A 25,379-nucleotide genomic window follows, 5' to 3' on the forward strand; every position below is an offset into this window, starting at 1 on the left:
TACAAGAGAATGTCTAAGATTATCATCTGAGTTCTCAAAAAAATTGATAACTAAACACAATGAGAAATATATTCAAAGTTATGATAGGGGGCACCTGGGTAGCTCAGTCATTAAGCATCTGCCATCAGCGCAGGTCCTGATCCCAGGGTCCTGGGACCAAGGCCTGCATTGGGCTCCCTGCTCGGTGGGTAGCCTGTTTCCCCCTCTCCTACTCCCCCTGCTTGTGTTCCCTTTCTCACTGTTTCTCTGTGTCAGATAAATGAAAAAAATCTTTTTTAATAAAGTTATTTTATAAGAAAAAAAAGAAATACAAGTTCTTTGATGATTAAAATTTTAGAATATTTTTATTTTGTGTTTTATGAAAGCTTCTTTTCTTTTTACCATTTATTCAAGTGTCCCATCAGGTTCTAAGGCTTTTGGTAGATTCAGAAAATGTGATTCATCAGGAGAGAGATGCTCTCAGTGGGCTGAATACATGGTCATGGCTATCATTAAGTGGAAATGAGAAAGTCACTGATAACCCCCTTTTTTATAGGTAATAATATGTGCCCCCCCAATACAGACCTATAATAACAAGTGAGAAAAAAACACAGAAAGCTACAGATTGTCCAAAATTTTTTAAAGATGTGTGTTGGGGTGTGTGTGTAAGATTATGTACATATCCCTTCCTATCATTTGCTGTTATAGTGAGAGTCAATTACACTATTATTTACTCAACCTCCCATGATTTCTATACAATGCAGGTTTGGAGGGAGTCAGTTTTGTGAGGAATAGCATAACTATTTGAGAACATCAAAAGTATTTGAGAATTGCTTGCCATATTGAAACATTTATACTTCTTTCACAGATTTTAATGGCCAAGTTTTTAAGGATTTTATAAGAAACACTTGCATTTCTAACTTTAGATAAACCAAATGCTACTCTAAAAATACTTGTATAGTCTGAATCAGGTTTATTATGAAATGAAATCCAATTAAGCTCTCCTAATCAAATAAATGAATTCACTTGTTTTGCTGGAGTAGAACTCAAGGTGTTATATCACAGCACCAAAGTGAGATTTCTGCAGAAAGACATCATTCACTCTCAGCTGTTCTAATTTTTTTCACCTTTTAAATGTGCAAAGTAAAGGGCTTTTTATATCAGTAAACCTGACATAGAATGTACAGACCCAAGTGAGTGACCATTCTTAACAGAATATCAATGTATTTAAATGAGGTTTGTTCTACTTTTAGGAGCTATATTTTCCCAACAAATTTATTAAACTTTGATTGTGGGGGGCAGGTGTGGAGGGGCAGAGGGAGAGATAGAGAGAGAATCCTAAGCAGGCTCCCAACATGGAACCCAACATGGGGCTCGAGCTCACAGTCTTGAGCTCATGACCTGAGCCTAAATCAAGAGTTGGTTGCTTAACCAACTGAGCCACACAGGCACCCCAATTTGGTTAATTTTTAACCAATAATTTTTCAACCATCCTTCTGCTCCATTCTTTCTTTTTTTTTTCTTCTAGAACTCCAATTAAAAGAATGTTGAACTATTTGATATTATCCCATAGGATATCATTGTTTTTTCTTCTTCTTCATTTCTGTTTTCAAATTTTCATTGATCTGTCTTCATGTTAACTGACCCTTCTGCCATTTTTAATCTGCTAAACTCATCTACAAAAGTTTTTATATCAGATACTCTATTTTTTCAATTCCAGAGTTTCCATATGATTGTGTTTTTTTAATTATTTTCATTTCTTGTGAAATTATTTATCTGTTTACTACTCTAACTTCAGTGTGAAAAGATATCTTAAATAACCTCTTCAAGCCCTTGTGCATTATTTTCAACATTTGTTTCATCTCAGGATTGTATTCTCAGGATAAGATTCTGATTTTATTGTCTGTTTTGTTTGTTTGTTTGTCTGACTATGGGTAATATTGTTATGAGGTCTGCATATGTAGTAATTTTTCATTGTATGCCAGACATTGTGAACAAAATGTTGCCCAGATTATGTCATTCCTTCGAAAGATGCTGGGATTTGTTCTGGTGGACTTTTAAATTAGTTGTAGGTCTTTGGGGTCCTGCCATCAGTTTCATTCTCTGTTAGAGGAGATCTATTCAGACTTAGTCCTAACACATTTTTGCTCTTAGTTCTAGCATGTTCCACTTATTTTAGGGGAGTGGTACATATTCATAATGCATGAAGTTTTCTGGGCATCTGTGAAATGTCCTAAGCACACAGTGAGAGCTCTGACTGGCCAGATGTCCAGTGTTTCTCAGTAGGGTATGACCTATAATATCATGGGTCCACTCTCACCTCTGCAGCAAAAGTCCTTGCATCTCTGGGTCTCACTCATGCTTGTCTGTCTGACCCTCAGACAGTGAAAGCTCACCAGACTAATGGGGCTGTCCCATTCTCAGCTGGCCCTTCTCAGATTCCCTCTTCTGCAAGTTCTAGTTCAGTATCCTAGAATAATTTCTAGGATACTGATACCTAGAATAATTTCTAGGATACTGAATACCTAGAATAATTTCTAGGATACTGATACCTAGAATAATTTCTACTGCATCACCTCACCAAGCTACCTGGGTTTCACTTTTCAACTACAAAATAAGAAAAAAAATACAGAATAATGGTGGGATTATGGGCTCACCTCCCTGATTTCTCCTATGTACTGTATGTTGTTTAATAAGATAATTGTCTCATATATTTTGTTGGTTTATAGTTGTCCTCAGTAAGAAGGCTAGCCTATTGTCATTCAACATGTCATAGAGTGAAGTGGAGCTCTTATTTAGTTTTCATAATATTTAAATATATTCTGGACCAACAATTCCCAGGTACAGTATAGAGGGAAAAGGTTAGATGGGGTGTAAATGTAGGTTACAAAAGTCACGTATAACTTTGAGGCACCATATTATAGAATAGAAAACACTCTGTTTTCAGTGAGAAAGAGATTCTGTCATGCAAATTTTAATATGCAAACTCTAAAAAAGGGGAGGAAACAGAAAAAATTGTGTCTGAATAAGAAAAAGTCTAACAATTCAGAATCCCATATTCCAGGCAATAAAAGTATCATTCTGCAACTCACAGTGGCAGGTGGCACCCCATGACCACTATTCAGTCACGTATGATTTCATTCAACTTCTTTAGGGCCTAATATTAAGATTTATACTAACTTGATTGTCAGGAGGTGATTCAGAATCAAAAAGCACCCTGGATTATTATATATATGTATATCTCTATGTAGGTGTAGAGATCTCCAAGATAACTTTCCACTCAGATGAGAATATAGACATATATATATAGGCATGATGTGTATAAGATATGTATTTATTTTTTCATATATATGATTATACTATTTACATATGATTTTATGAGATTAAAAATGTAGTCTGGATACAATATAGTTAGATTAAACACATGTGTTATTTTCTACTGTTCTATATAATACATATAATAAAGTGAGAGAGACACAGGTACAAGAGAATAAAGAAAGTAAAGATTAAGAAAGTTGACTTATATTTCTGATATTGATATTATGTGAGTTTATTCAAGTTGGTCAACTTACATAGAAAATATTTCAGATATGTAAAAATGGATATTTAATGGATATTTATGGATATTTATGTATGTGATATGGTGAGTGCTGTGAAATATGTAAACCTAATGATTCACAGACCCATACCCTGGGGGAAATAATACATTATATGTTAATAAAAATAATAAAGTATAAAAATGGATATTTATCTTCTGTAAACATTTTGGACTCAAATAGTAAGTGTGTATGAGAAGTGTGTATGCTAAATATTTCTAACATTTAAGTCTTATGTATCTGCATTCTAAATCAGTTCCTTTTTGGATGCTAAACAAACTCAGGGTATCTCATCACACTTTTGCTTAAGGTGAGCATTTCTAATACACAACACAGTAAGTTATTCATGGTCTTTTACTGTTATTACTAAGGTATCCCACCATGTCCTCTTATGCCTCTCAAATATTAAGATAAAATATATTTGGTCTAAAATATACAGAGAATCACCCTAGGATCTTTGAAGATGCAGTGTTTTTGACAAGGGCCACCAACAGCCTGGAAATAGCAGGGAAGAGAGGCGTACCCCAGCCTGCAGAGTTTCCCATCAGTGACTTACACTGCTTATGCTCACTGCTCTTTCTTCTCAGCTATGCACTGCCGGCAGCCACGAAACACCACCACACCACAGAGAGGTTATTATTAGATCAGAAATCTCTTCTAGGTCATGAACGTTCAAAAGTTAAGGATCTGTGTTAGATGATCTTTTGAATAGTGAGGCTATCTCCATGTACCCCATCAGGCATTGTGATGATTCTCTTATACATTTCGGGGGAAAGTAGTTTAGTGATAAAAAGTTCAGTGTCTAGGATTTCTGTAGAATGGTATCCCTCATTTTAGAGAGAAATACATGGTTTCAACTGCAAAGGTTGACCGCATGACTTGAAGGTACTCACCTTCACACACAGGCTGCAGTCCAGACCACGAGCCATTGAGCAAACACGTCCGCTCGGGAGATCCCCTCAGCTGGTAGCCCATTTCACAGGAGAAGCGGAGAAGGCTCTTGGCCTTGAGTTCATCTCCAAGCCGGGACCCATGTGCTGGGGTCCCGGGATCACCACAAAATCCAGGGTCGTTTCCTATTGAACAGAAACACAAATGGTGAAGCAAAATGTTGGTAGACAAGTTTGTAACAGAGCTGTTATGTTTAAAGAGAATGAGAAGTTATTTATTTTTATTTATGTATTTATTTATTTGTGAGAGAGAGAATTCATGTGTGCCCAAGCTGGGAGGGGGTGGTCTGGAGGGGCAGAGGGAGAGAATCTTCAAGCAGACTCCCTGCTAAGCATGGAGCCCAATCCAGAGCTTTTGGTGGGTCTTGATCCCACGACCTGTGAGATCACAACCTGAGGTGAGCCCAGGGTCATCCACTCCTCCAACCAAGCCACACAGGCACCCCAGAATGAAAAGTTATTTACATGTGTTACAGTCACATTGCATTCCAGAAATCTCGTGAGAAAGACTTTCTTTATCATAGCACAAAAGTGACAAACATGAAAAAATTGTTCCTGTATAACTAAACACAACCTAGCTTATCAAAATATGTCGACAACAGAAAATTGACCCTCTCTGGAAGAAACAAGACTCTGGGAATCATAAACACATTTTTCCACTGCATCAGGACAGATAATAAAAGGGAAACAGGGTTGAAGTGTATTGGGGAATAGAAAATCCCACGAGCAGATGCTGGCGAGGATGCGGAGAAAAGAGAACTCTCCTACACTGTTGGTGGGAATGCAAACTGGTGCAACCACTCTGGAAAACAGCATGGAGGTTCCTCAGAAAGTTGAAAATAGAACTACTCTATGACCCAGCAATCGCATTACTGGGTAGTTACCCTAAAGATACAAACATAGTGATCCGAAGGGGCATGTGCACCCGAATGTTTATAGCAGCAATGTCCACGATAGCCAAACTATGGAAAGAACCTAGATGTCCATCAACAGATGAATGGATAAAGAAGATGTTGTATGTATACACAATGGAATACTACGCAGCCATCAAAATAAATGAAATCTTGCCATTTGCAACAACATGGATGGAACTAGAGCGTATCATGCTTAGCGAAATAAGTCAATCGGAGAAAGATAATTATCATATGATCTCCCTGATATGAGGAAGTGGAGATGCAACATGGGGGCTTAAGTGGGTAGGAGAAGAATAAATGAAATAAGATGGGATTGGGAGGGAGACAAACCATAAGTGACTCTTAATCTCACAAAACAAACTGAGGGTTGCTGGGGGAGGGGGGTCAGGAGAGGGTGGTAGGGTTATGGACATTGGGGAGGGTATGTGCTATGGTGAGTGCTGTGAAGTGTGTAAACCTGGTGATTCACAGACCTGTTCCCCTGAGGATAAAAATACATTTATTAAAAAAAAAATCAAAAAAAAAAAAAAAAAGAAAAGAAAAGAAAATCCCATGAGAAGTCTGATCCCTCTCAATTACGCCCAGGTTGCTGATTCACTGAGTTTAATTTATTTAAGAACTATTCATGAAAAAATTAATATTTTTTTTTTTGAAAGGTGTTTCCAAGACAGGAAAGATGTGGAGGAAATGAGAGGAGGCACAGACAAGGGACCAAAAAAGGACAGGGAGAAACTGAGCAAAAGGAGGCCGGCCTCTTGGCCAGGACGATGACCTCCCAGGGCTCCCACAGGAGGGAGGATGAAGTGACGGGAGCTCCACGGTGTTGATGAGGATGAAGACGGCCACGGAGAACACTGACGTATGTGGCTGGACACGGAAAAACAACTTCAAATAACTGTGATGCTCTACAGCCTGACAAGTCACTATGTGCCGGTGTCACTGCTCACCCGTGCAGTGGGGAAGCGTCCCACTCCAGTGACTGTCGTCTTGACAAACCCGGGTGCTGTTGCCCACAAGGTCCCGGCTCCCTTTGCACGCGTAGTGAACTACGGCACCGTATGTGAACAGTTCTCCAGTCAGGATAGCATTGGCAGGAACCCCTGGGTGGCCGCATGATATGACTAAAGGAAAAGTTAAAACAAATGAGTATGTCAGGTTTGTAGAACTGCTTTACCTTGTAGGTCTCGCACACAGACACCCATAGACACATCCCCTATTAATGAAAAGCAGCTGAACACACTGGCCAATTCCTGCAGTGCCCTGTGGAGAACCAACATCATTTTCCATCTCCTCAGATGTTCTCCTTAGACAGTCACGTGTTACTGAGGACAAGACGAGGGTCTGTCAGGGATGTCTGCTTTTGTTTCGTTTTCTTCTATCTTGAGGTGGTTTTGTTTAAGATAGAATCATACAGCTGGGCTTTCAAAGAGAAAGTCCCTCTACCTACGATTTTTCCATTTGTCCTTAACTGTAATCCAAAAAAGCAGTATGGTATACAAAGTCAAAAACTTCATCAAGTCATGAAAACCATTTCCATTATCTCTTCAGCTAATACAACAATCACCCACTTGCTGGGCTCAAAGCTCTTATCATATCTGCTTACTCTTCCGTTCGTGGATCGTGATGACCTTCTAACAATTTTTCTTTGAGCATATGGCAGTTTAAAATGTTTAAGTAATAATAATAAATAATAAATCAGTGATTAAATTTTTCCTCAAGTTATCTCCATATTCCCATACATTTTTTTTAAATGATGCCAAATCAGGCTAATAATCTAATCATAAGTTATCTTTCAAAGAGGAAACTCTGGAATCAAGATAAATGTAGGACAGTGAAGATTTGTCTCTCTCTTTCTATGAAGTCCCAGATTAGGGTTAACCATGGACAAATGGACAAATGTTGCTCTATGTGCAAATAGCTGACTGCATTCAGGCTACCAAAGATTACTCAAAGGCCACTGGTTTAACGCCCAGAGCACTTGTATTGATCACTGTTAGCCCGAAAGTGATCTCACCGGAGAGGTACGGTAGAAGGTGGAAAGACATTGAGAATCCTGGGGAGTCACATTAGCCCTTAGGTTGATTCAGTCCTACACGGACATGCACTCATTGGTGAACAAGATTTTACCTCGACAGCGTCCCAAAAGGAAGCTAACTAGAACCAAGTCAATAAGCGATTGGTAAATGGCCAGTTCCAGCTCAAACTAACAGAAGGGAAAAAACCTGTGAAACCATAACCCCAAAACCAGAGGCGAGGCTTGGCTGCTCTAGAATGCGCACGAGCAAAGGGCTCCTCTGAGAACCAGTATTCCCAGACGCATGGTGATTCCAAGTGTTAATGAGCCCGAGGGGTGGGGAGCAGTCACCCAGGAGAACGAGAGTCACTTACAACCTAGTTCCTGGAAACGTGGGGCACACTGGGATCATTACAAGAACTAATGGGAGTCTCACATCAGCCCGGAACGATGCAAAAGAAATGTTTGGGGAGACAAAGAAAGAAAAACTAATTTCTCTGAAAAATTCCCACGTGTGATGGCCTAGAAAACCAGAAAGCAGATAAAATGTGATGAACATTTTAATATTCACAGATGAGTTTTTTGTCATACGAGGCTGTGCGTTTGCTTTTGAAAGCAGTCGCTCTTTCTCCGTAGAAATTAATTATGCTGTTATAATTGAGACAAGTGTCTATGTAGATTGGGAGGGGTTATGAGGGACACTGAATCACAGGGAAAAAAAAGAGTCTCTGGGACTAATTTATTCTGAAAATGTACCAATAATGCTGAAATTCCAAGAGGTAAGATAACCACTTTTTTTTTTTCCAGTAAATTCAACTTAATAGGTAGTTGTCATTCCCCACATTCTTGATGCACACAAAATGAATACAAAGAAGATAACATTTCGTTTTTAGTTTTGTTTTTTTAGTTTTGTTCTTTAGTTTTGTTTTTTTAGTTTTGTTTTGTTTCTGAATTTTTTTTATTTTTTTTTATTTTTTAAATTTTATTTATTTATTTGACAGAGAGAAATCACAAGTAGGCAGAGAGGCAGGCAGAGAGAGAGAGGAGGAAGCAGGCTCCCTGCTGAGCAGAGAGCCCGATGCGGGGCTCGATCCCAGGACCCTGGGATCATAACCTGAGCTGAAGGCAGAGGTTTTTAACCCACTGAGCCACCCAGGCACCCTGTCTGAATGATTTTTAAAAGGCCAGGGAGAGTCACCCCTTTCCCTAAACTGTCAGATGCCTTAACAGGTGATGTCTTCAAGCTAAAGGACAAAGTGCTTTTTCAAGTTGAAAGAAGGTAAGACTAGAGCTAGTAGTTGGGGAAAAGTGTATTCTTGTTGATCTGCGTGGTCTAAAAAACCGACGTGTTTAGAGGGGGGCCAGAGTGATGATGTATAACTTGTCGGCCCCGAATAGAACCTCCATGCTCAGGGTAATCTGCCTTCCTCTTATGTAATCATATGATCAGGAGGAAGATACCGGCAAGATACTATCTTTTCTATTGTATTAACCCCTTGGTACCAGAACCGCTCATGAGACCTGTATTAGGTCCTTCAGGTTAACTCGACCCTTCTGGCCATAGACTCGAGGTCAACAGACAGACACTCCCTACCAGAGCCCTTTGCCAATATTTCTAAATCTGGGTCCAGACAGAGTGAAGCTGAGGGGGGCAAGGCGTTAGGTCACTGGGTGCTATGTTTGAGCCGTGTAGGGTAAATGTTTCTGCCAGGTTCGAGTAGAGGACGAGCTGTAACAAGCAGAGACAAACTCGGGAGGGGTCTGAGCACTGCCCAGTACACCCGGGTCCGTTTCTCTCTGAAGCCAGGTCGGAGACAACCCAGTGTCCCGCTCCTTTGTGACTCTGAAACTACTTGGAGTTGTGATTTGTGATTTCCGGCTAGTCGATAAAGACACCATATAACTTCTATAACTCGTAGACTTAAAATGTTGTTGTCGTTGCTCTCTTGGTAGTCTTATGGGCTCAGAGGCACAAGAATCCAAAATAACCCGCACTTACCCAGACACTTGGGTAGAGAACGATCCCACAGGCCGTTAGCCATGCAGGTTAAGGCAGAAGACCCCAGCAGGTAAAACCCCTTCTTGCAATGGTACATGACACTCATCCCGTATTCAAAGCTCTCGGGGAAATTCTGCTGCCCGAGACGAATGGCGTTTTCCACAAAGCCTGGATCCGAGCAGTTCACCACTAGAGGGAAAAAAAGGAGACGTCATTTAGGGGCGCTCAGACACACAGGAGAACTGCGGAAAGGGCTGCTCCTCGCTCACTGGGGAGACACTTCGTCAGACGACAGCATCAGAGCATGGCTGTCATCGGACAGTCCTCCCTGCTTCCTGCTCTGGGCCACCATGCCTCAAAAACTGCCCAGCGGTCTCTCTGCTACCCTGGCAATTTTAAGGACGCGAGGCTCATTTCCTCTACTTATTCCTTAAGCAGAGACGTCAACGTAAAGTCTAAAATTCGTTTCCCTGGTTCAGGTTTTATGCTATAAAAATGTTGAACTAGAACCTGTTTAAGTTCGTCTCCTTGCCATACTTTCCTGGGGGGGGGGGTGGGTAGCAGGGACTTAATCACCCCATGGATTAATTAATGCTTCAGTATGTGTGCCTAGAGTCGTTTCTGCTGCTTGAGGCATGCAGATAAAATGACAATTCTCCCATCCACCCTCAATAGAAATGGAAATCAAGCCAGTCTCAGATGGAAGCCCCTTCCTCCTTTAGAGAGGGCCCGTAGAGGAAGGGTCCGCTGTGGCACAGGGACAGGGACATGCTCTGGTTAATCTGAATGGCACTCTATAGCCTGAATGTGTCTTGGCTTCTGTGAGGGAATTAGCAATGAGCTTTTGCAGGTGCAGAGGAACAGAAAGAACCCCTGATTATCTCATGCTTCGACCCCCACACCCGTGAATGACACAGCTGCTGGGAAAGCTGCACTCTCTCCAGATATTTCTGGCTCAGAAAGGGGCCGTTCAGCTAATTCTCAGGCAGTCACAGCAAGTCACAGGGTCCCAGCGGCCCGGGGCAAATCCTTTACCCTATCTGTGCATTGGATTTCGTCTTTGTAGGGAGGAGGAAGGTGTGGGGCAGAAGGGAGGGTTACAGAGACCCCTTTCAGCACTGGGAAATAGTACTCTGTGCTTTTTGGAACAACTCTGAGCTTATAGAAGAAAGACTCAAGTTCTTTTGAGCCAAAACAAAAAAATGTTTATGGAGCACAGAGAATTGTAAGGCTCCCTTATGCATTACATCCACAATAAAACGATCACCAAACCCACTGAAATAGCAGGAATTCCCCACCTGAAGAACATCTAGTGCCCTTGAATGATTAATGATTTCTTACATTCTGAAAAACAACTGCCTGGGTGGGTTCTGGCACTTGGCCTTGTGCGTCTTGCCCAGGAGATGGAAGCGGCTTCCTAGTGTTATACCTTCTGAGACAGCAAAGTGTCTGCGTGCTGAAGCCGGTGTCTGTTGTGTCTGTGCTTATGCTCCTCTCGGGACACTGTCCAGAGCCCAGTATCAGAGCCTTTGGCTGTGAGGGCAGAGGTGACCCGCAGGGATGGTACTGAGCTGCTTCTCAGATGCCTCTGCCCGGACGCCCAGCAGAGGCCCAGCCCTGCTCAGGAATCTGCTGGCCCTGCTGAGCTCCTGCATTTCTTTCTTTGTACTTGAATGGTTTGCCCCAGGACTCCTGTGGTGGGCCAGAAGGAGGAGATGCACAAAGCAAGGGCCATAATGGGTTCGGAGCTTGAAAGAAGGATCCAGCTGGAGATGAGAGCACGGAGCAGAGGAGTCCGCGCACAGAGGCCCAGCCGCACCCTTCTCTCTGAAGGCCGCAGGAGGCAAGGTGGTCTGAGCTCCTCTGTGGCCAGAGGAAGAGGGTTGTGATAGCTGGTTTCCTGCCTGGCTGCTTGGAAACCCTGGGCTGGGGTCTCCCTGGTGGTCCCTCTTGCCCCTGGTGGAGGAGAGGTGCATCCCGGACAAGAACACCCTCATTGCAAGCGGCCCCTCCGGGACCGTAGGTCACACAGAACCTCCTGGAAGGAACGCTGGAGCGCTGAGTCCCAGGTGTCTCCCCGTCCTTCACCTAGTCCAGCCCCTTAAATGAGTGAGCAGTGACTGTGCTGGGCAGTGATCAACAGCCCATGAGCACCAATGGGGGAAACCGAATCCTTCCTCGGGTCGAAAGACTGTGTCTACATGGTCCCTACATCTGCCTGTTTTTTTGTTTGTTTGTTTGTTTGATTTGAACCCTGTCCTATCAGATCAGTCCTGTGCTGTGGTGGTCAGACACGTCCACCTGGATTCCTTCCCTTTCCCTGTGGAGGCTCTGCTAGGAGATGGGCTGTAGCTCTCTGCTGGGGACTAGAGTGACTTGATCTATTTGTCCACGACCACAGGCCCTCTGAGCATCTGTATTGTGTGGTGCGTGGGTGTGTCGCGCCCTGCGTGGGTGTGCCCGCCACTTTTTTGAGGGGGGGAGCGTGCCTCCTGCTGGAAGTCTTAGCTTCCAATTTTAATTATGGGAGATGTACGGAGCCTCTTCTCTACATACACTCCTTACTCTTGGAGAAGTTCTCTTTAAAAACACTCAAGCTAGGGGCGCCTGGGTGGCTCAGTTGGTTAAGCGTCTGCCTTTGGCTCAGGTCATGATCTCAGGGTCCTGGGACCTGCCCCGCATCAGGCTCCCTGCTTGTGGCAGCTGGTTTCTCCTTTTCCTCCCCTCTCCTGCTCTCTCTCTCTCTCTTTCAAATAAGCCAACAAAATCTTTAAAAAAAATACTCATGCTGACAAATAGAGATAAAAACATTTTACACCCTCTGACTTACACTTTTAAAAATATATTCCTTGTTAAACTTTCCTAAGTACTAATTGTCCTTTTTTATCTCCTTTTAGCCTAAATCTGCTCGCGCGTGTTTTGGCGCTGTCCTGTCGAATTATTCTTACACAGCTGCAGTTGGACACAGCTTATCCACAAATGCTCTAGTCTGATGATCCAGTGTGTGGATAATCTGACTAATGAAACAGGAGAACGCCAGTTTTTGAAATGCGATTTGCTAATTATTGGATCTGATTTGCTCTGCGCTTAGTCTCTAGGAGGGATTCTCTTTCCCTTGGCATGGTGCACCCCGTGTGGCGCCGCCAAACACTCCAACTCCGGGCCCGGTTCCTCCCCGTCCGGCTCGGTCACCTGCCGCGCAGATCTCGTTAGACACCAGCGACGTTCACCGGCTCTCGCTTGCCCCGCTCTGCTCCCTCGTCAGGCCCTGGGATCAGCACCTGACCCAGGTCCTCGGTTCTGTGCGTGACTCAAAGCAACAACCGTTTTCATGGAAAAGCTCTCTGACGACGAGGGGAAATGACAGAGCTCAGTCCCAGTACTCTCCCCAGCGTTTGAAAAATAGAAATGAGGCCACTCATTTCTGATGGGTTGTGGAAATCTGAAGTAAAAAGCAGTAACCACGTATGCAGGCGAGCTGGCCTCAGCCACAAAGAGCATGGACCCGGGGTCGTCTGGACAGTCAAACTCCTGCGGTACTTCCCTAGGGTTGTTGTGGATTTGGTCCCATCCTGTGGTTTGGCTGGGACAATCTGAAAATCTCAATTGCTTCTGAGCTGACTAAAGCCGTTCTGAGCTCCATCTCCTGGTTCTCAGAAACAATTTTCATAATAAATTCTTACCTTGCACACAACACATTTCCTTGCATGCTTTTTACATCATTTATCTACTCATTAAAATGTATTAATTCATCATTAATAAAAATTGATAAAAGTTTATAAGGTGGGACTGGGCAAGGAGACAAGCCAGAAGAGACTCTTACTACCAGGAAACAAAGTGAAGGGTGCTGGGGGGAGGGGCAGGAGGGCTGGGCTGGCTGGGGCAGGGACACTGGGGAGGGCACGAGCTATGCTGAGCGCTGTGAGCTGTGTAAGCCTGACGATTCACAGACCTGTCCCCCTGAAACAAATAATACATTGTATGTTAATAAAAAATAATAAAAAGAAATTAAAATAGCACCAAAAAAAGTTTGTAAGGTTTTACTTAGCAGGTGTCTGAGATGATGATAACAGAGTCTGGTGATTTTACTTGTATATCCAGAATCCGGTTGGAAATTGGAAACCCAGAGCAGAATCCAAAGTGCCTCTCAGTCTTCGGCGTCAACGCTAATTCCTACAAATCTAGCGCTCTGACTCTCGGCCAGTTCCCGCAAGCACGGCCGGCTTGGATGAGGCTGCACACATCTGACTTAAAGCCGTGTGATTTGGGGCTAAGTGTACATCCAGGAAACCGTCACCACCAAATGGGCCAAGAACATCCATCTCCTCCCAAAGTTTAGTTTTTGAAAAACTAGAAATGAGTAGCCCTGACTTCTTAGATGACAGGTTCCTTTTGTGGAAGAGATATATATATATATTTTTTAACTTCAACATAATTTCTCTGAATATCTGTGTTTCTATTTCTAATTGGTTTTTACTCCTGCTTCTTCTGTTATCTTTTACAGCTCATAAAAACCTGTTTGTGAGCAGGAAAATAAGAAAATGATGCTTCTTCACCTAAGAATAGCTATTTAATTTCAGTGGTAGTGGGAAAAGGGAGTAAGAGTGAGTTTATTAATTTTTTAAAGCACTCATAATTGATTAGAGTTCTGCATAGTATGTTTTTAAAATGTTTATAATAAGGACGCCTGGGTGGCTCAGTCGATTGAGTGTCCTGCTCTCGGTTTCCACTCAGGTCATAATCTCACAATAGTGGGATGGAGCCTGGAGTCAGGCTCTGCCCTCAGCGGGGAATCGGCTTGAGGGTGTCTCTCCCTCTGCCCCTCCTCCCTCTTTCTCTTTCTCTCTCTCAAATAAATAAGTCTTTAAAAAAAAATAAAGTGTTTTCAATAGAAGAATGGGACAAGGACAAAATATGCAATATTCAGTGCACTGCACATAATAAACATTTTTGGATTTGTTTACTAACTGGATGAATCAACATTTTAAAAAAGGGATTACTGGTCAGAGAGAAAAAAAATGCAAAAAAGCAACAGCCTTTGAGGACTGTTGTCCAAATACATGAGAGTTACATTTTCATTTTAATCAGTACCTGATAAAGTAAGTTTTAGCTGCAATTCAGGCACTCTGGTGTGATAACAGATAAGCACTAATTATCATGGATTATAATTGATTGGCTGACTTTCCTGAGCGAATAGACATTTCTGAGGGATGTGGACATGGAGGGCAGACTGAGGACCTACTGTGCGCCAGGCACTTGGTGGAGAATTTCACAAATACCGGTTTCTCTAGAACTCAGGAACACGCGAGGACTGTGTTGAATCAAGCCACAAACATGGAACTGGTTCTTATGTTTCCCTTAATTCAAAAACTTCACCCTTTTGAATTTTGGAAAATATGAAATTATATGATACGACATGATAGTATTATATATAGTTTTTCATAGACATATAAATGCAACCATATGCATCGTGGTTCACTAGTAAGTTTTTTTTTACTGCTTCCTTTTTTAATTCCTCTCTAACCATAACCAAAACTTCACTAACTCTATATTTTCTTAATTTTCTTTATCTTCATGTGTGTAATCTCACAGGGACATATATTTTATCATATATATTTGAACTTAAATACCCAATCCTATAAAACCACAGGTAGAAAGGAAAGAAATGTCTAAGGTTTATATGCAATATGAAGATTATTTCATTAAAAAAGGAAATATTAAGTGACTACCTGACACTCTGTCAAACTTGGCGTTCTCACTGAATTGACAGAACCCTTGAGCTTACTGACACCTGTTTTGGAATTTAGGACTTGAAGGCACAAAGAAGCTTGCATACAGAAACAGGGGTCTCCAGGACAGTGTAAGGACATTCTTTTATTTATTTTTTTTAATGATCTGATTCTTAAAATGGATGTGAGACACCTGTTTTCACGCCTTCTCATGAAATCTGCAACCATATCCTGTGTTATGTATTTCTCCCGGAGAGCTAGAACTACTAACACAAAACATCCTTTCTTTTACTTCCTAGTCCTCTTGGCAAAGATAGCGTTGGTGGCTGAGTATTAAGCATCGTAGCTAGCGTCCTGGGTGTGAGGCTCCTGACTGACCCCAGACGCTGCAGGCTCAGGCACGGCTTGTCCCTGTGAAGGGCTGAGTCTGAGAACAATGAGGGGCCCCAGAGTGTCCACAGACACTAGAAATGTCTATGTCTCTGTAATGTGGCCTCACGTCAGATTTACTCATAGTCCCCTCCAAAGTTCTGGGTGGAATTTCTCTTTCACATCAGGAACTAAGTAAATGTTGTACGATGACCCCAAATTCCACAATTCACTGACCCACAATCAGACACTGAAGAACTAGATATGATCCGGAACTTGGAAGAAGAAATCAAGCCCAACAGCAGGCTTGCATGAGCTGAGACATCCTAAAACTTCCGTGGACTTACTCCAGAGGAACCACGTAAGAGAAGAATCGGGTTCTATTGCAATATACAGTACAAATCCCTGGAAATTTTGTTTAAAAAGTAGCTATTTTTGTTACCTTCAACTTTTTTATCTTTATGCTTTTTTTTTTTTTTAATTCCTAAGGCTTCACCACCTTTATGATCCCGTCCTCTTTGAAATTAGGCTTTTTCCTGGTTTTATACTAAACATGTAAATTCTGTACCTTAGATCCTATCTCTTAGCTTATAAAGGAAGAAAACAAAACAATAGAGAACAAGAAGCAATCTGCAAGGCATCTTGGAGGTGTTCTAGTGACTCCCAGTCCACTCACCACCCAGAGGACAGCATCTACCAGCCACCCCCTCCCCCTGCTTTCATCAAAGGCCACAGATGTAGCAGCTTTCCAAATGGACCACACATTTAACTGTTCTATGCTGTAAAAGGCAGTGCCAAGAGAATGAGAAAACAAGCCACAGCGTAGGAGAAAATATTAGCAAAGGAGGTAATGAATGAAGACGATTAATTGGAAATATACAAAGAACTCTTAAAACTCAGTGATAAGACATTAAGCAATCCACGCACAAACTGGACCACAGACCTTAATAGACACCTGCCTAAGGAAGGTACCCAGCAGGCAGGGAAGCGCAGGGCACAGGCCCTACAAGGTACGTCGTCAGGGAAATGCAAATTAGAATTACAAGGAGAGTCACTACACACGTATGAGAAGGGCCAAAGTCCAGAAGACTGAGAACACCCAGAGCTGACAAGGACGGGAGCCACGGGGACCCTCTCCCATCGCTGGCAGGAATGCAACACGGTGCGGCTACACTGGAAGACCCTTGGTGATTTCTCACAAAATTAAACATGCTCTTACCCCACAGTCTAGTAGTCATGCTTCTGGGTATTTACCCAAAGGAGTTGAAAACTCATGTCCACCAAAAACTACTATGTTTCCTCTATTTACCGAAACTTGAAGCAATCAAGATGTCTTTCAGTAGGTGGTGGGTAAACAAACCGTTGTTAGCCCGTCTAATCTAATCCATTCCAGCCTAATTTCAACCCTATGACCTTCTCCATTAGGCCAAACTACGGAGACGGTAGGAAGATCAGTAGTTGCCAACAGTTAATTGGGGAGAGAGGGATGAACAGGTGGGGCGGTGCGGATTTGTAGGGCGGTCAGTCTACGGTGTATGATACTCGCAGAGGGGATCAGGTTATTGTGTCCTGGTCCGAATCCATACAGTGAATGACACCAACAGTGACCCTGCTGTAGACTGTGGGCTCTGGACGAAGACGACGTGTCCCTAGGGCTTCATGGACCGTAGCACACTCCGTCTGCTGGGGACACCGGTAGTGGGGGGGCTGTGCACCTGCGTGGGGAGGGGGCGCATGGGAAATCCACTTCTTCTGCTTAATTTTTCTATTAGTTATCACATTTATTTTCTGCACTCTGAAAAATAAAGTCTGCTAAAAAATTAAGTACCTCCCTATTTGTTAAAAAAAAAAGGGAGAACGGTAAGAGAAGGCGAAACGAAGATTGAAGAGGGGACTGTCCGTTCCAGGGCAGCGTCTAAAACCCTGAAGACAATGAGCAAGTGATAGCATTTAATTTCCAGTCCTCTTCATCAGTATAGGTTAGAGGAAAACAGAATATAGATCCCAAAAAAGGTCTGATCGTGAAAAGCCCCCAACTGGAGTTCATTCTGTCTTTTGTCCAGCAAGAAGATGTCATGTGTCCGATGGACAATGTCTCAGCATCGGTGGAGAGCATGCCCCCCCCACCCCCGCCGCCAACTAGCTCACTGCCCTGGTCCTCTTCACTGTGTCTCGTTAAAGCTGTGAAATCCCGTCACCTGTCTCGGTACTGACAGTGTGCAGAACAGCATTTCGACTACAGCCCAAGCTTCACAGACGTTATAGTCCGCTGCATAGGAGGGCTTTGGGGAGCAGACGGAGAGTCTGATGGGCCTCACCCTCAGCACACACTCCGTCTGTACCCCCACGTGAGGGTAAGTCAGGCCCACACTTACGGGCATTCAATCCTTGTTTCAGTTGTGCTGTATTTTTCCTGCCCTAGAACTGGAGAAAACAGTCTGATTCAAACTGGTTCATCTTCTTCTCAATCCCTACAGCCATGCGGACACACGGCCGGCATCCCCGCTCCGTCTTCCCGCTGCTGCTCACGTCCTGGCCAGCGCTTGCCCCATACGTGTGAGTCCTGCTTCCCTGGGAGAGGCGAGAGGCGAGGGCCTTCCTGCCGCTGTTGGGATGTTCAGAGCTGAGAGGTGGGACGCCGCACAGAGGCCAGCCTTAGGGGACAAAGTTGTCCCCTAACCCCACTCAGCCTTCACCCTGGCCCCTGGCTCATGCGGTTGATGGTAAGAGCGATGAAGGTAAACTTGCTAGCTGTCCAGCCGACCACACCAACCACCCTGTCAGCAGACCCGCGAGGGTCCCTCCTGTAAGAGCCTCAGGGAGAAAGTGCACCCCGTGCCCAACCATGTCCCAGACCGAAGCCTGCTTTCTGGGGAAAGTGGGGACAAGGGGACCAAGGGCGCGCTCTCTTTCCTCTATACGGAAATAGGGTGAATCGAACGCTAGGGTTTGAGGGAGGTGAAATTAGGAGACTTCGCTTCGTTTAGACTTCAAGCCCGGCACGTCACCCAAAACTTGTACCAGGACCGCACGGCTTGTTACCAAGCTCACATAACGATTTTTACAAAAATGGCTTAGATCCTGTGTGCTGCCGTCTTATCTGGATGTGGCCTCCCTGGGAGCCCGGTGGGCAGGGGGTGCTGTCAGCGAGAGGAAAACGCGTTAAGTATGTGGCTTTCATACCACAGCTGCCGTAAACACCCCTCACCCTTACAGTGGCGTCCCACTGACTCTCCGTCAGCGCGGGAGACATTTCATGGAAAGCGCCGAAGCAGAAACTTACATGTTATGAGCTCAAGCATCTGGAAATACAGAAGCTCCAAAATAGCATTTTCTTGAAAATTCAGGTTTTAGCCTACAGCTGTGTGGCAATTAAAAAAAGGAAAGAATGACGAAAAAAAAGATCTGAAAGCAATGAGAACTTCCTAGTGGATCTGTACGTCTAGAAGCTCCAAATGCAGAGGTGCCGTCTGGATGAGGGGATGGTCAAAGAGAAGCAGAGGGCGACAGGCGTGCCTGAGTCAGCTTCCTCGGCCGTCCTGCTCGAGCCCCTGGCCAGAGCCAGCAAGATCATGGAGGGATTTTTGCTTTATTGTCACAACTGTCCCCGGCCCCAGCAGTGAAAGCATCTGTGGCATCTTGTGCCTTGACATGAAGCCTCATGCCCGCGGGTACCTTCGTCGGCCGGGACCCTCAGCTCACAGGCTCGTTCCGGGAGCCTCTCCTACCTCGACAGGTGGGCAGAGCGCTGCTCCACTGGCCGTTGCTCCGACACTGGGCCCGGGCGGCGCCCTGCAGCAGGTAGCCGGCGCCACAGGTGAAGTTCACCACGTCGTTCAGGTTGAACTCGCTGCCGTTGGTGAACCCGTGCGCGGGGTTCCCGGGGTGGCCACAGGTGATGGCTGCAGAGGAACACAGGTCCTCGTCAGGGTCAGAAAATACCCAGGCCGTTGCCCTCCCCTGGAATTCCTCCTCCATAGACATACAAGTACGTTACAAATCCCACCTATGTCTGGAAGGGGAAATCACGAGGAAGCACTGTATGGGGACCCACCGGTTTTTAACGTAAATGTGGAAAACTACCAACACTGGCAAATGAGTGCGCTTTCTTCAGCGTGATAATTATTCTCACATCAGGACAGAGTATTGAATGACTCAGTGAAAGCAGTGAAAAACAAGAAGCGCTAAAATTCTTAAATTAATGACAAATTTTGAATACCTCTTTTTAGAACACACCAGCCAATTTTGTGGAGCCCTTGTTCTGAAACATTATAGGGGCTTGGCTGACGATGTAAGTTGCATATGCACAAGTTATGCCGATGTGAACTAAAACACCATGAAATTAGCAAAATAAGTGTGTGTGTTCAAATAGCATTTCCTTTGACGATCCTAATCCTAGGATCTTTTGACATGTAGTGAACTGTCATTAATGTCACACCCTAAATAACAGCCATACAAATCCCAAACATATCCTTCTGTGGCCCTTTCAAAAGAAACACATCACATAAAAGTGGTGATTTCCTCCTCACTTATCTTGTCAATGGCTCTTCCTCCTAAGCCAAGCTTTCACCCTTGAACTCTGCACGGCCCCCACTGCACCATCCCGGAGAATTTCTGTCATTATACTAGAACTATATCAACATTTCCTTTGTTTAATTCACAGGAAAATAAAGAATAGACTAGAGGAAAAAAACCAATTGGCTTAAAATAAATTTTGCAATAGAGCATACACCGTCTTCTAAAAATACAGGTCCATATTGACCTTGGATGGTATAAAATTTGAAGACAGTCATTAAATAGTTTCACCTCTCCCTGTTAAAGGAGGGACTGCTTACAAACTCTGTGTTCTTGATGAACCAATGACAAAAATAGAAAAGAACTCAGAAGAGGAAGGGCGTGAGGCTATTCTGGGGACTCAGCAAAGCCAGCCTGCAGACAGACTCAGCGTCTCTGCCTCCCATAATTAGCTTCTGTTTCCACCTTGTTGATCCTGGGATAAAATCAGGAAAATGAGTGCATGACATCACTCGTCCTGGGACCTGTTTGTGAAGAGTTAGGGAGCACATCCACTGTGCACAGCCGTCTGGAGACACAAAAAGGAAATCGAACCGGGAAGTGGATGGGACAGAAGAGGGAAGTCACGTCCATAGCATGTCTCTCAGCACAGGTGAGAGGGACGCTTCTCCACTCTCGTTCCCTCCGGAGGCTGCACATGTGTGTGCTAAGACTTCACACCAAGAGAAAACGCCACTGAAGGAAGCACCTGCTGAACTGGTTCCCAGCATACTTACGGACACAGACCGGGGTCTGTCCCGACCACTTGTGGTCCTGCAGGCATATCCGAACCGACGTCCCCACCAGCCTGAAGCCAGGATTGCACTGGTAAACCACAGTGTCCCTGTAACTGAAGCCATCCCCGCTGATGTGACCATTCACAATCGGATCCGGGGAGCCGCAGTGGCCGGCTACAAACACAAGTAAAACCAATAAACACATTCTGGAGATTTTGTCTCTTATAAAAGTACTGTAGTCACAGTTTGTTTACCTTTATTGATAAGTGAATAACATCACTGAGTGCCTAACTTATTGGAATTTCTTCCATTTACATTTATTTTTGTTTGATATAATTTTTTTCTTTGTAACTTGTATCCATTTTTTTCTGAATAATCCTGTGTAGTGACTAATATTTCAAATAATGAAATTGCTAACAAATATGAGTTGCTAATGAAATTATTTCCTTAATTACGGTTTCCCCATGCATTTATTTTACTTCTTTTTCTTATTGAGATTTTATGTCATTTGTCCTGTTACGGTATTTCCAAATAAAAGCTATAAAAGGGGAAGAGACATTTGGGGTGAACAGGGAACCATCTCATAGCCTATTAAACGTGCAAGGTCAGGAGAAGGATGTTAAGGACTTCAGTGTCTGACGGTGGATGGTTAAACTACTTGTGAAATTTCAAAGGCAAGACGAACACCAGAAACTATGCTTGGTTTCAAACAACATAGACCAGTGGAACAGAGTAGAGAGCCCACATATGGACCCTCAACTCTATGGTCAAATATCTTCGACAAAACAGGAGAAAATATACAGTGGAAAAAAAGACAGTCTCTTCAATAAATGGTGCTGGGAAAACTGGACAGCTATATGTAGAAGAATGAAACTCGACCATTCTCTTACACCGTACACAAAAATAAACTCAAAATGGATAAAAGACCTCAACGTGAGACAGGAATCCATCTGAATCCTAGAGGAGAATATAGGCAGTAACTTCTTCAATATCAGCCACAGCAACTTCTTTCAAGATATGTCTCCAAAGGCAAAGGAAACAAAAGCGAAAATAAACTTTTGGGACTTCATCAAAATCAAAAGCTTCTGCACAGCAAAGGAAACAGTCAAGAAAACAAAGAGGCAACCTATGGAATGGGAGAAGATACTTGCAAATGACAGTACAGACAAAAGGTTGATATCCAGGATCTATAATGAACTCCTCAAACTCAACACACATGAAACAGGCAAACACATCAAAAAATGGGCAGAAGATATGAACAGACACTTCTCCAATGAAGACATACAAATGGCTGTCAGACACATGAAAAAATGTTCATCATCATTAGCCCTCAGGGAGATTCAAATTAAAACCACATTGAGATACCACCTTACACCAGTTAGAATGGCCAAAATTAGCAAGACAGGAAACAATATGTGTTGGAGGGGATGTGGAGAAAGGGGAACCCTCTTCCACTGTTGGTGGGAATGCAAGTTGGTGCAGCCACTTTGGAAAACAGTGTGGAGATTCCTCAAGAAATTAAAAATAGAGCTTCCCTATAACCCTGCCATTGCACTACTGGGTATTTACCCCAAAGATACAGATGTCGTGAAAAGAAGGGCCATCTGTACCCCAATGTTTATAGCAGCAATGGCCACGGTCGCCAAACTGTGGAAAGAACCAAGATGCCCTTCAACGGACGAATGGATAAGGAAGATGTGGTCCATATACACTATGGAGTATTATGGCTCCATCAGAAAGGATGAATACCTAACTTTTGTAGCAACATGGACGGGACTGGAAGAGATTATGCTGAGTGAAATAAGTCAAGCAGAGAGAGTCAGTTATCATATGGTTTCACTTATTTGTGGAGCATAACAAATAACACGGAGGACAAGGGGCGTTAGAGAGGAGAAGGGAGTTGGGGGAAATTGGAAGGGGAGTTGAACCATGAGAGACTATGGACTCTGAAAAACAATCTGAGGGTTTTGAAGGGGCAGGGGGTGGGAGGTCGGGGTAACCAGGTGGTGGGTATTAGAGAGGGCACGGATTGCATGGAGCACTGGGTGTGGTGCAAAAACAAAGAATACTGTTATGCTGAAAATAAAAAAAGAAAGAAAAACAAAAACAACAACAACAAAAAACAAACCATGTGCTCCTGCTCCAGCGTCGAGGTGGACCAGGCCTGTGAGCGGTTGAAAGAAGAGTCTAGCACACAGGGAAGGGAGCCTGAAGACAGAGTAGATTTAGGGGAAGCGGGACTGTAGATGTTACTGAAGCCCAATGTGCCTAGACTTGAGGACAAACCGTGCACAGAGTGGGAACAGAGAAGGTGGGGCGATGGATGGGGTGGATGTTCACACTTAAAGGGAGGAGAACAGCATGGAGGGGAAGGAATCTGGACTCTAAGAAGATGATCACTTGGCGAACCTGGTTGAGATAAGCTTCTTAACACACAACAGCCATGTGGAGAAGGAAGTAAAGTGACAGTCGTTCTTTGTGAGAGAAGGTTGGAATAGTGATGGAGATGCTTGGCTTGACGCGACTTCTGCCTAGGTCCTGAGCCTTCTCATAGGACCATCCATGCCCCATCCTGGAAAATTCAGTTCTAGCAAACACTCTGCTGAGTCAGGTTACTAAGAAGCCCCCACCCCCCATATCTGATGGCTTTCTCCCCCTCCACCTCCAACCCCCAGGTGAGGTCTGCTCACTTGCCCCGACTTTAGCAAGGTCCTGCTAGGTCACGTTAGCAAGAACCCTTACCCCTGACATTCCCTGCTGGAGATTTCCCAGCCGAGACTCCAGCTCTCCTTGGCTGTAACCTTCATTCCCTAGGCAACATTCAGAGCTGAGATGCATTTCTCCCTTCCACTGGAAAATCCACTGTGACTCTGACCCTATGGCAGTGGTCCAGAACACGGTCTGCCTTCCCATTCTCATCTAGTGTCCTCACCATTTTTTCCCCTTCAAAAACCATAAGGTGCCGCATGGCACAGAGGAAACATGGACGGGCAGGGCTAGGTGTTTCTGTCAGTCTTTCCATTCTCCTTTCCAAGTTCTTTCCTTTCCTTCTGTTCTGTCCTCCTTCCTCTTCACCTGTCTCCCTTCCCTCCCCTTTCCCTCTTAATCTCTCCCTTCCTCTCCTATGGAGAGAGTATCTTACTAATCAACAAAATACGAAGCGTTGGGAGTACCCAACATTACCCATGTTACACATGGGCTTAAGATAGACAAGAAGAGAAAGTCATTCACCATCAGTTCCTAATGATCCATTCAAACCTTAAAGTTTACATGGGCAGGGCATGATACAGGTTGGAGTACATGGAGAGTAGTTTGCTGTAGGCTTCCCTTGGCCATTTGCTTCCCAAATAGAGCACACAGCTATCAAAGGTTTACACAAAACAGACAACCTACTCCACCATCCCAAGACAGAGAAAGTTGCAAGTTGTTGCCATGCAACTATTGGAGTTAACTTCACCATTCTGGAAGAATTTAAAATAATAATCTGTATTTCTGCTTAAAACACTGTTCAGCAGCACTGCGTTCTCCTGGGCTTTGAGCTAAGTTTATTATCAGCAAGGGGACTTTGCAGAGCAGAGAGGGAGAAAACCAGATCGATGGCTAGGCCTTCCTGCTTGAACGACGTTTGTAAGAGGTCGGGTCAAAGAAGTCATGCTAGCTTCGGTTGGTTCTTTGTAGCCTTGACAGGCTCTTTCCACTTGGCCAGATCAATTGAGTCGATTCTGGCAAGGGTCCAGATCACCTCTTGCAAACAGAGACTTGATGCATGCAGAGAACTCAGAGGAGGAAGAATATGCTCTGGGGGTTGAAGAATGAGACGCTGGCGTGGTGAGGGTTACCACAGAACACTGGCCTTGGCTCCAAAGCCCTCCCCCACCCAGAGGCGGTCACACGCACAGCATGCACACTGCTGGGTAGAGGGACGGAGCTGATTTCCTACCGCAGTGACAGGGATGAGAAAGGCGGCCAGAGGGGCGGCACACAGGCTTGCACAGACTGGGAGGAAAGCAGTCATGGTGGTGGGGTGACCAGTAAAATATCTGCTTCCTAGAAATGTGCACCAAAAAACACAGCTCAATCTTCAAAACAGAGTGGGTCACCTGACTCTCCGCTATTGTTCTAGATCATGTATGTACTCTGGGGTTACCTCTGAAGCCTGCCACCACTCCAGCAGAAGCGGGCATGGACCCCATGGCGACTGGATGATGAGAAGGATACATTGCGATGGAAAGCCCACATCATTCATCGTATCTGCCCACCTTGATTTGGACAATATCCCTGGCTACACTCACCTTCAAACTTTCAAAAATATTTCCTTTTCTATTGTGTTTTTTAGTAAGACCGCATAGTTAAGGCTGCACTGTCTTTTGAAAGCCTGGCACAGAGCTACTCTTAGAAGTCAGGGAGGTACCCGTCTTCTTTCGAAATCAAAGGGTTGACAGCCATGTGGGGAAACAGCAATTCCGAACAGCAACTCTTCCAGAACACCTGGCCATTTCAGTTCTCTGAGAAACTGGGCTTCAATACCAGAAGAAAAG

At 44.1% G+C, this 25,379-nt stretch overlaps 1 protein-coding gene across 1 annotated transcript in view; it reads right to left on the reverse strand.

The window, feature by feature from the left end:
• CSMD1 (CUB and Sushi multiple domains 1) overlaps nucleotides 1-25,379 on the reverse strand; it is a 732,674-nt gene that overhangs the window by 30,490 nt on the left and 676,805 nt on the right. Inside the window, exons 48-52 of the mRNA XM_044225749.1 lie at nucleotides 20,842-21,015; nucleotides 19,279-19,452; nucleotides 9,453-9,641; nucleotides 6,387-6,560; nucleotides 4,469-4,651 (exon numbers count right to left, since the gene is read on the reverse strand). Coding sequence (XP_044081684.1) covers nucleotides 4,469-4,651; nucleotides 6,387-6,560; nucleotides 9,453-9,641; nucleotides 19,279-19,452; nucleotides 20,842-21,015 — 894 coding nt within the window. The remainder of the gene's footprint in view (nucleotides 1-4,468; nucleotides 4,652-6,386; nucleotides 6,561-9,452; nucleotides 9,642-19,278; nucleotides 19,453-20,841; nucleotides 21,016-25,379) is intronic.

Source organism: Neovison vison, chromosome 11 (assembly GCF_020171115.1).
Source record: "Neovison vison isolate M4711 chromosome 11, ASM_NN_V1, whole genome shotgun sequence".
NCBI lineage: Eukaryota > Metazoa > Chordata > Mammalia > Carnivora > Mustelidae > Neogale > Neogale vison.